Below are 12,069 nucleotides of genomic sequence, written 5' to 3'. Positions count from 1 at the left end.
ACTAACTAGTGGGTACAGTCCTCCCTCCTACCCCTGTCCATCTCTCCTCCATAGAGTCTCACTACTAACTAGTGGGTACAGTCCTCCCTCCTACCCCAGTCCATCTCTCCTCCATAGAGTCTCACTACTAACTAGTGGGTACAGTCCTCCCTCCTACCCCTGTCCATCTCTCCTCCATAGAGTCTCACTACTAACTAGTGGGTACAGTCCTCCCTCCTACCCCTGTCCATCTCTCCTCCATAGAGTCTCACTACTAACTAGTGGGTACAGTCCTCCCTCCTACCCCAGTCCATCTCTCCTCCATAGAGTCTCACTACTAACTAGTGGGTACAGTCCTCCCTCCTACCCCTGTCCATCTCTCCTCCATAGAGTCTCACTACTAACTAGTGGGTACAGTCCTCCCTCCTACCCCAGTCCATCTCTCCTCCATAGAGTCTCACTACTAACTAGTGGGTACAGTCCTCCCTCCTACCCCTGTCCATCTCTCCTCCATAGAGTCTCACTACTAACTAGTAGGTACAGTCCTCCCTCCTACCCCTGTCCATCTCTCCTCCATAGAGTCTCACTACTAACTAGTGGGTACAGTCCTCCCTCCTACCCCTGTCCATCTCTCCTCCATAGAGTCTCACTACTAACTAGTGGGTACAGTCCTCCCTCCTACCCCTGTCCATCTGTCCTCCATAGATTCTCACTACTAACTATTGGGTACAGTCCTCCCTCCTACCCCTGTCCATCTCTCCTCCATAGAGTCTCACTACTAACTAGTGGGTACAGTCCTCCCTCCTACCCCTGTCCATCTCTCCTCCATAGAGTCTCACTACTAACTAGTGGGTACAGTCCTCCCTCCTACCCCAGTCCATCTCTCCTCCATAGAGTCTCACTACTAACTAGTGGGTACAGTCCTCCCTCCTACCCCAGTCCATCTGTCCTCCATAGAGTCTCACTACTAACTAGTGGGTACAGTCCTCCCTCCTACCCCTGTCCATCTCTCCTCCATAGAGTCTCACTACTAACTAGTGGGTACAGTCCTCCCTCCTACCCCTGTCCATCTGTCCTCCATAGAGTCTCACTACTAACTAGTGGGTACAGTCCTCCCTCCTACCCCAGTCCATCTGTCCTCCATAGAGTCTCACTACTAACTAGTGGGTACAGTCCTCCCTCCTACCCCTGTCCATCTCTCCTCCATAGAGTCTCACTACTAACTAGTGGGTACAGTCCTCCCTCCTACCCCAGTCCATCTCTCCTCCATAGAGTCTCACTACTAACTAGTGGGTACAGTCCTCCCTCCTACCCCTGTCCATCTCTCCTCCATAGAGTCTCACTACTAACTAGTGGGTACAGTCCTCCCTCCTACCCCTGTCCATCTCTCCTCCATAGAGTCTCACTACTAACTAGTGGGTACAGTCCTCCCTCCTACCCCAGTCCATCTCTCCTCCATAGAGTCTCACTACTAACTAGTGGGTACAGTCCTCCCTCCTACCCCTGTCCATCTCTCCTCCATAGAGTCTCACTACTAACTAGTGGGTACAGTCCTCCCTCCTACCCCAGTCCATCTCTCCTCCATAGAGTCTCACTACTAACTAGTGGGTACAGTCCTCCCTCCTACCCCTGTCCATCTCTCCTCCATAGAGTCTCACTACTAACTAGTAGGTACAGTCCTCCCTCCTACCCCTGTCCATCTCTCCTCCATAGAGTCTCACTACTAACTAGTGGGTACAGTCCTCCCTCCTACCCCTGTCCATCTCTCCTCCATAGAGTCTCACTACTAACTAGTGGGTACAGTCCTCCCTCCTACCCCTGTCCATCTGTCCTCCATAGATTCTCACTACTAACTATTGGGTACAGTCCTCCCTCCTACCCCTGTCCATCTCTCCTCCATAGAGTCTCACTACTAACTAGTGGGTACAGTCCTCCCTCCTACCCCTGTCCATCTCTCCTCCATAGAGTCTCACTACTAACTAGTGGGTACAGTCCTCCCTCCTACCCCAGTCCATCTCTCCTCCATAGAGTCTCACTACTAACTAGTGGGTACAGTCCTCCCTCCTACCCCAGTCCATCTCTTTCCTGGATGTAGATAAATACTGGGTACAGTCCTAGTTCTGCATGGTTTGGAGCTTTGAGTTGTACACAAAGTATATTTTGGGGTTTGTTCCATTTTGTGAATTCTTTGTTGGTGAGCGTGTAGCGGTATTTATTAGAGATCAAGATAATGATCGGGCGCCAGGCAGGTATTAACCATGCCGAAAGGAAAAGAGTAGAATAGAGAGAGTACCACTACCAGACCCACACACGTCAGCAGAAGAGACTGCCTAGAGTGTAGCCTGTTTACCAGTGGAGAGAAAAGAGAATACACACCATACAAAACCCACATCACAGCACAGGGCTAACCTCACCCAGAATAAATTAAATCTAATTTTATTTGTCACATACACATGGTTAGCAGATGTTAATGCGAGTGTAGCGAAATGCTTGTGCTTCTAGTTCCGACAATGCAGTAATAACCAACAAGTAATCTAACTAACAATTCCTAATCTACTGTCTTATACACAGTGTAAGGGGATAAAGAATGTGTACATAAAGATGTGAATGAGTGATGGTGCAGAGCAGCATAGGCAAGATACAGTAGATGGTATCGAGTACAGTATATACATATGAGATGAGTATGTAAACAAAGTGGCATAGTTAAAGTGGCTAGTGATACATGTATTACATAAGGATGCAGTAGATGATATAGAGTACAGTATATACGTATACATATGAGATGAATAATGTAGGGTATGTAAACATTATATTAGGTAGCATTCTTTAAAGTGGCTAGTGATATATTTTACATCATTTCCCATTATTGAAGTGGCTGGAGTTGAGTCAGTGTGTTGGCAGCAGCCACTCAATGTTAGTGGTTACTGTTTAACAGTCTGAAGGCCTTGAGATTGAAAAACAGCTTCTGTCTCTCGGTCCCAGCTTTGATGCACCTGTACTGACCTTGCCTTCTGGATGATAGAGGGGTGAACAGGCAGTGGCTTGGGTGGGTGTTGTCCTTAATGATCTTTATGGCCTTCCTGTAACATCGGGTGGTGTAGGTGTCCTGGAGGGCAGGTAGTTTGCCCCCGGTGATGCGTTGTGCAGACCTCACTACCCTCTGGAGAGCCTTACGGTTGTGGGCGGAGCAGTTGCCGTACCAGGCGGTGATACAGCCCGCCAGGATGCTTTCGATTGTGCATCCGTAGAAGTTTGTGAGTGCTTTTGGTGACAAGCTGAATTTCTTCAGCCTCCTGAAGTTGAAGAGGCGCTGCTGCGCCTTCTTCACGATGCTGTCTGTGTGAGTGGACCAATTCAGTTTGTCTGTGATGTGTATGCCGAGGAACTTAAAACTTACTACCCTCTCCACTACTGTTCCATCGATGTGGATAGGGGGGGTGTTCCCTCTGCTGTTTCCTGAAGTCCACAATCATCTTAGTTTTGTTGACGTTGAGTGTGAGGTTATTGTCCTGACACCACACTCCGAGGGCCTTCACCTCCTCCCTGTAGGCCGTCTCGTCGTTGTTGGTAATCAAGCCTACCACTGTTGCGTCGTCCGCAAACTTGATGATTGAGTTGGAGACGTGTGTGGCCGCGCAGTCGTGGGTGAACAGGGAGTACAGGAGAGGGCTCAGAACGCACCCTTGTGGGGCCCCAGTGTTGAGGATCAGCGGGGTGGAGATGTTGTTGCCTACCCTCACCACCTGGGGGCGGCCCGTCAGGAAGTCCAGTACCCAGTTGCACAGGGCGGGGTCGAGACCCAGGGTCTCGAGCTTGATGACGAGCTTGGAGGGTACTATGGTGTTAAATGCCGAGCTGTAGTCGATGAACAGCATTCTCACATAGGTATTCCTCTTGTCCAGATGGGTTAGGGCAGTGTGCAGTGTGGTTGAGATTGCATCGTCTGTGGACCTATTTGGGCGGTAAGCAAATTGGAGTGGGTCTAGGGTGTCAGGTAGGGTGGAGGTGATATGGTCCTTGACTAGTCTCTCAAAGCACTTCATGATGATGGAAGTGAGTGCTACGGGGCGGTATTCGTTTAGCTCAGTTACCTTAGCTTTCTTGGGAACAGGAACAATGGTATATTACCTCATCACCACCGTGAATACCTCTTACAATAATAATGGCAGAGCAATTGAACAGCAACTTCATAGAAACAATTTATAAGGAAGAACCCAGTCATCCACAGAGCATTTGCAGTAATCTGTACTGTCATCCAGTGGATGAGTGCAGGGGGTATGAATGTGAGGGGTGTTCATAGATACAAAGGCCTTAAAAATGTCCACAATCGTCTCGGCTACATGTCATTAGTACACCCCACCTCAACTAACAATACACAACCTCACTTATAACTAAAAATGTCCACTACAAATACTTCTGGCAGGGCAATAATAGACCAGCTCTAATGAACATTAACAGGAAGTGTATTTGCAAAATAGGAAAAGTCTGCTGCAGAGTAAAGCACTGGAACGATAGAGGAGAGAGATGCTGCAGTGTAGAGCACTGGAACGATAGAGGAGAGACATGCTGCAGTGTAGAGCACTGGAACGATAGAGGAGAGAGATCCCCCCCTCCTTCTCTCGCTGCGCCCCCCCCCCCTCACTCTCTCGCTGCGACCCCCCCCTCTCCCTGCGCACCCCCCTCCCTCCCTCTCTCGCTGCGCCCCTCTGCCCCTAAACTAAACGCATTGGATATGTCGAATTTTATGTTCCTTTTGATGGCGTAGAAGGCCCTTCTTGCCGTGTCTCTCAGCTCGTTCACAGCTTTGTGAATGTTACCTGTGGCGCTGATGTTTAGTTTGCCTGCTCCAGGGCAACAGTGTCCAGATAGAAATTCTATTTGTTGTCTTGGCTACTGGACCTTTTTTGGAACACCATTATTTTGGTCTTACTGAGATTCACCGTCAGGTCCCCCTCTCTCGCTGCAGCACCCCCCTCCCTCTCTCGCCACGTGACTCTGCCCCTAAACGCCGCCCCCCTTCAAGCCTGAAGATTAAAATTACTTTAAGGGGTGGAATATTAACAAAAGTATGTTTTTAAGAGCTCAGTGCTAATATTAATCTTAACCTAGGACATCACATCTGTGTGCTCCGCTATTTTCCTGTGGGATAATTTATAAATTAAGAAATAAAAACGGTAGGAAACTGAAGCAGAACTCGACTGACCCACTTTCTCTTCTGAAAATGAATTTAAAGAAAACTAATTTAAAACATTTCAACAAGAAAAAGGAAACTAGTTATTTATTAAGATCCAGTCTCAGTCCAGTGGAACTATTTCAACCAACCAGACTACATAATTAGCAGAGGGGGCTGATGGGAGGAGCTATAAGAGGACGGTCTCAGCTGACTGGCTGGAATTAATAGAATGGAGTCCAGTGGTTTCCATTGGTTGGATAGCGTGTCATTGATTCCGTTCCAATCCAAAATGTAATAAATAGAGTTTAAGGAAGCATTTATCCAGGGGCTAGAGAAACCAGTCAGCCAGAACACAACAAAGGAAAGTCTATTTACCATGGGGCAGTCAGTCAGTGAATATCGAGTAAAATATACAGTCAGCCAGCCAGAGTGGTATTATTAGGCTATATACCAACAGTATATGCACTGTAATCTCCCCTCCTCCGCTCTCCTGTACTGCACTGTCGTGTCATTAGGTCTGACAGAGCCAGCTAGGCGTCGAGAGAGATGAGAGGTGTGAGGTAAATGTACTGTAAACTCTCCTTCGCTGCTTTCTGCAATCTCTCTCCCTCTCTGCAATCTCTCTCTCGTAGAATCTGACTGTGGGTGGTGGAGAGAGAGAGAGAGAGAGAGCGAGCGAGCGATGGAAGGAGAGATGAGTGGCCTGGCTGTGGGTCAAATGCACTACAAATCACTCTTTCCCCCCTCTCCACTTCTCTCCCTCTAATACAGTGAAGCTCAGGTCAGCAGTATTTCTGTAATAGCAGAATTAGAAAGAGGGGGAAGAATGGAAGTGAGAGGGAGGCAATGGATGGACCCTCCTAACCAGGCTCAGGTCAGTCTTCAAGAAAGCTAACAAATACTACCAGGTTACTTTTCATGCTTCCGCGCAAACTCAGTGGCCGGGCAGGATACGGACTGGGCAGGATTACGGACTGGGCAGGATTACGGACTGGGCAGGATTAAGGACTGGGCAGGATTACGGACTGGGCAGGATTACGGACTGGGCAGGATTGAGGACTGGGCAGGATTGAGGACTGGGCAGGATTGAGGACTGGGCTGGATTGAGGACTGGGCAGGATTGAGGACTGGGCAGGATTGAGGACTGGGCAGGATTGAGGACTGGGCAGGATTGAGGACTGGGCAGGATTGAGGACTGGGCAGGATTGAGGACTGGGCAGGATTGAGGACTGGGCAGGATTGAGGACTGGGCAGGATTGAGGACTGGGCAGGATTGAGGACTGGGCAGGATTGAGGACTGGGCAGGATTAAGGACTGGGCAGGATTAAGGACTGGGCAGGATTAAGGACTGGGCAGGATTACGGACTGGGCAGGATTACGGACTGGGCTGGATTACGGACTGGGCTGGATTACGGACTGGGCTGGATTACGGACTGGGCTGGATTACGGACTGGGCTGGATTAAGGACTGGGCAGGATTAAGGACTGGGCTGGATTAAGGACTGGGCAGGATTAAGGACTGGGCAGGATTAAGGACTGGGCTGGATTACGGACTGGGCTGGATTACGGACTGGGCAGGATTGAGGACTGGGAAGCAGCTAGCAGGCTAAAAGTATTCAACACTAACTCATCCAAGTCAAGGTAAGCTTTCGCTTGTATTCATTTATTGCCACCGGGACCCACCGAGGTAACTGCTGAACTGCTTGCTGTACACTGTACTGCGTGATTGTAGTGGGTTTACGAACACGTTAATTCTAGTAGATTTCCCAGCAAGAAAACAAAAAACGGAACAAAAGATACATTTATATTTCACCAGCTGGCCAGTTGAGAACACCTTTATTTAACCAGCTAGGCCAGTTGAGAACGCCTTTATTTAACCAGCTGGCCAGTTGAGAACACCTTTATTTAACCAGGTAGGCTAGTTGAGAACACCTTTATTTAACCAGCTAGGCCAGTTGAGAACGCCTTTATTTAACCAGCTCGGCCAGTTGAGAACGCCTTTATTTAACCAGCTCGGCCAGTTGAGAACACCTTTATTTAACCAGGTAGGCCAGTTGAGAACACCTTTATTTAACCAGCTAGGCCAGTTGAGAACGCCTTTATTTAACCAGCTCGGCCAGTTGAGAACGCCTTTATTTAACCAGCTCGGCCAGTTGAGAACGCCTTTATTTAACCAGCTAGGCCAGTTGAGAACGCCTTTATTTAACCAGCTAGGCCAGTTGAGAACGCCTTTATTTAACCAGGTAGGCCAGTTGAGAACGCCTTTATTTAACCAGGTAGGCCAGTTGAGAACACCTTTATTTAACCAGGTAGGCCAGTTGAGAACACCTTTATTTAACCAGGTAGGCCAGTTGAGAACACCTTTATTTAACCAGGTAGGCCAGTTGAGAACACCTTTATTTAACCAGGTAGGCCAGTTGAGAACACCTTTATTTAACCAGGTAGGCCAGTTGAGAACACCTTTATTTAACCAGGTAGGCCAGTTGAGAACAAGTTCTCATTTACAACTGCGACCAGGCCAAGATAAAGCAAAGTAGTGTGACAAAAACAAAAGATGAGTGCTAAGGTGTGACAAACCTAACTAAGACCATATTAGCTCTCCCACACACACACACACACACACACACACACACCTGGGGCCTGCCTGAGGTAACGTAAAGAGAGGCCTGACTGGAGACCCCACATTAGTTTCAGGTGAACAATAGTTACGCTTCTAAATACAGTCGCAAAAAAAATAAAAAGTGGAAACATCCGCTTTCTGCCGACCCCACCTGAGAGTGGCCTGTGTTTCAACCACACAGCAGCTCTCTGCTCAGTGGCAACACTAGACAAGGCATTCTGCAGCACTACAACAATGTGTCATGATTTAGTCTAGTTCCATGAGATGGAGCTCAGTAAGAGCCGATAAACACAAGAATGATGCAGTTGAGCGAGAGAGCGAGCGAGCGAGAGAGTGAGAGCGAGACACACACACACGTGTTGCACGGTACTCCAAAACATTATAATTTTTTTAACGGTTCTTAACTACAATTGTCACTGTCGGTACTTCTGTTAAATGTCTCACGTCACCTACTGATTGACAGAAGATGAAGTCTATCAACACAGCCAACGTCCCCCTATAGCATGAGAGGTCCGAGCCAGGTCCGCCCCGGGTTTACGTACTCATCGCTAGCTCTACCCTGTCCGGAGACACCGTTTATGCTGCACAGAAGTTAAATGAATAATGAAATACAGCATTTAAAAACTATGAAACTTAATTACTGTTCGCAAAACAATGTCCATTACAGGCTACAACACTTTACAATGCAAGAAGAAATCATCCAGCTTTGTAGACCAACTTTGCTACAACATCAACTCACTACCATAGGACATTTTTTAGTGATATTTATTTTAACATAAGCATAAAATAACCATAATGCAAAATATTGCGACCACCAAAAAACGTATTCAATTAATTTAGTTGCCAGCCTCACGTCTGTCCCAGTCAAGAGCAAAAGACTTTGCCTTGATGACAGCTTTTAACACGCTTGGCATTCTCTCAACCAGCTTCACCTGGAATGCTTTTCCAACAATCTTGAAGGAGTTCCCACATATGCTGAGCACTTGCTGGCTGCTTTTCCTTAACTCTGCGGTCCAACTCATCTCAAACCATCTCAATTGGGTTGAGGTCGGGTGATTGTGGAGGCCAGGTCATCTGATGCAGCACTCCATCACTCTCCTTCTTGGACAAATAGCCCACACACACCTGGAGGTGTGTTGGGTCATTGTCCTGTTGAAAAACAAATGATAGTCCCACTAAGCCCAAGGCAGATGGTATGGCGTATCGCTGCAGAATGCTGTGGTAGCCATGCTGGTTAAGTGTGCCTTGAATTCTACATAAATCCCCAGACAGTGTCACCAGTAAAGCACCCCCACGCTTCACGGTGGGAACCAGACAGAGATCTGTTCACAGTTGAAGTCGGAAGTTTACATACACCTGAGCCAAATACATTTAAACTCAGTATTTCACAATTCCTGACATTCAAACCTAGTAAAAATTCCTTGACGTAGGTCAGTTAGGATCACCATTTTATTTTAAGAATGTGAAATGTCAGAAGAGATAATTATTTATTTCAGCTTCTATTTCTTTCATCACATTCCCAGTGGGTCAGAAGTTTACATACACTCAATTACTATTTGATAACATTGCCTTTAAATTGTATAACATGGGTCAAACGTTTCGGGTAGCCTTCCACAAGCTTCCCACAAGTTAGGTGGATTTTAGCCCATTCCTCCTGACAGAGCTGGTGTAACTGAGTCTGGTTTGTAGGCCTCCTTGCTCACACGCTTTTTCATTTCTGCCCACAAATTGTCTATAGGATTGAGGTCAGTGCTTTGTGATGGCCACTCCAATACCTTGACTTTGTTGTCCTTAAAGCCATTTTGCCACAACTTTGGAAGTATGCTTGGGGTCATTGTCCATTTGGAAGACTCATTTGCAACCGAACTTCAACTACCTGACTGATGTTGCTTCAATATAGTCACATTATTTTCCCACCTCATGATGCTATCTATTTTGTGAAGTGCACCAGCCCCTCCTGAGGCAAGGCACAACATGATGCTTCCACCCCCGTGCTTCACGGTTGGAATGCTGTTCTTCGGCTTGCAAGCCTGCCCCGTTTTCCTCCAAACACATGGCCAAACAGTTCTATTTTTGTTTCATCAGACCAAAGGACATTTCTCCAAAAAGTAGGATCTCTGTCCCCATGTGCAGTTGCAAACCGTAGTCTGGATTTTTTTTATGGTGGTTTTGGAGCAGTGGTTTCTTCCTTGCTGAGCGGCTTTTCAGGTTATGTCGATATAGGACTCGTACTGTGGATATAGATACTTTTGTTTCTGTTTCCTCCAGCATCTTCACAAGGTCCTTTGCTGTTGTTCTGGGATTGATTTGCACTTTTCGCAGTACGTTCATCTCTAGGAGACAGAACGTGTCTCCTTCCTGAGCGGTATGATGGCTGTGTAGTCCCATGGTGTTTATACTTGCATACTATTGTTTGAACAGATGAACGTGGTACCTTCAGGCGTTTGGAAATTGCTCCCAAGGATGAACCAGACTTGGAGGTCTTCAATATTTTGTTCTCAGGTCTTGGCTGATTACTTTAGATCTTCCCATGATGTCAAGCAAAGAGGCACAGAGTTCGAAGGTAGGCCTTGAAATATATCCACAGGTACACCTCCAATTGATTCAAATGATGTCAATTAGAAGCTTCTGATAGCCTATGACATAATTTCTGGAATTTTCCAAGCTGTTTAAAGGCAGTCAACTTAGTGTATGTAAACTTCTGACCCACTGGAATTGTGATACACTGAATTATAAGTGAAATAATCTGTCTGTAAACAATTGTTGGAAAAATTACTTGTGTCATGCACAAAGTAGATGTACTAACCGACTTGCCAAAACTATAGTTTGTTACCAAGACATTTGTGGAGTGGTTGAAAAACAACTTTTAATGACTCCAAACTAAGTTTATGTAAACCTCCGACTTCAACTGTACCTACTCCGCATCACAAAGACACAGCAGTTGGAATCGAAAATATCAAATTTGGACTCCAAAATAACAGATTTCCACTGGTTTAATGTCCATTGCTCGTGTTTCTTGGCCCAAGCAAGACTCCTCTTCTTATTGGTGTCCTTTAGTAGTGGTTTCTTTGCAGTAATTTGAACACGAAGGCCTGATTGACAGTCTCCTCTGAACAGTTGATGTTGAGATGTGTCTGTTACTTGAACAATGAAGCATTTATTTGGGCTGCACTTTGAGGCTGGTAACTCTAATGAACTTCTTGTCTGCAGCAGAGGTAACTCTGGGTCTTCCTTTCTTGTGGCGGTCCTCATGAGCCAGTTTCATCATACCACTTGAGGATTTTTGCAACTGCACTTGAAGAAACTTTCAAAGTTCATAAAATTCTCCGGATTGACTGACCTTCATCTCTTAAAAGTAATGGACTGTCGTTTCTCTTTGCCAATTTGAGCTGTTCTTGGCAGAATATTTTACCAAATAGGGCTATCTTCTGTACACCACCACTACCTTGTCACAACACAACTGATTGGCTCAAAAGCAATAAGGAAAGAAATTACAAATAAATTTAACAAGGCACACCTGTTAATTGAAATGCATTTCAGGTGACAACCTCATGAAGCTGGTTGAGAGAATGCCAAGTGTGCAAAGCTGTCATCGAGGCAAAGGGTGGCTACTTTGAAGAATCTCAAATATAAAACATATTTAGATTTGTTTAACACTTTTTTGGTTACTACATGATTCCATATGTGTTTTTTTCATAGTTTTGATGTCTTCACTATTATTCTACAATGTAGAAAATAGTTTAAAAAAAATAATGAATGAGTAGGTATGTCCAAACATTTGACAGGTACTGCATGTGTAATATATATTTTACTTCCTTTTTCTCCCCAATTTCATGATACCCAATTGGGCGCTTGTCTCAACTTCAGACTTACTCTCTGGCTGTTTCTCGTTGGGGGTGATGGAACGGACAAAGTCCTGTGGAGTCATGTAGACCTCTGCATCTCCGTGCTCACTGATGATCTTCAGCGTGGCGAAGTAACGGAAGATCTTGTCTGGAGTGGAGTAGGCTCTAATCCTATTCTCATACTCCATCACCTGGGGAGGGGAGAGAGGGAGAGGTACTGTCAGTAGGCTCTAATCCTATTCTCATACTCCATCACCTGGGGAGGGGAGAGAGAGGGAGGGGGAGAGGTACTGTCAGTAGGCTCTAATCCTATTCTCATACTCCATCACCTGGGGAGGGGAGAGAGAGGGAGAGGTACTGTCAGTAGGCTCTAATCCTATTCTCATACTCCATCACCTGGGGAGGGGAGAGAGGGAGAGGTACTGTCAGTAGGCTCTAATCCTATTCTCATAC

The 12,069-nt window shown here is 46.3% G+C and overlaps 1 protein-coding gene across 1 annotated transcript in view; it reads right to left on the bottom strand.

Annotated features, from left to right (window-relative positions):
• Positions 1 to 11,805, bottom strand: part of micu1 (mitochondrial calcium uptake 1) — an 88,151-nt gene extending 76,346 nt beyond the window's left edge. Inside the window, exon 1 of the mRNA XM_064924433.1 lies at positions 11,645 to 11,805. Coding sequence (XP_064780505.1) covers positions 11,645 to 11,804 — 160 coding nt within the window. The 5' untranslated portion in view covers position 11,805. The remainder of the gene's footprint in view (positions 1 to 11,644) is intronic.
• Between the last annotated feature and the right edge of the window lie 264 nt (positions 11,806 to 12,069).

This window comes from Oncorhynchus masou, chromosome 18 (genome assembly GCF_036934945.1).
Source record: "Oncorhynchus masou masou isolate Uvic2021 chromosome 18, UVic_Omas_1.1, whole genome shotgun sequence".
Taxonomy (NCBI): domain Eukaryota; kingdom Metazoa; phylum Chordata; class Actinopteri; order Salmoniformes; family Salmonidae; genus Oncorhynchus; species Oncorhynchus masou.
This window is presented reverse-complemented; position numbering and strand designations above follow the sequence as displayed.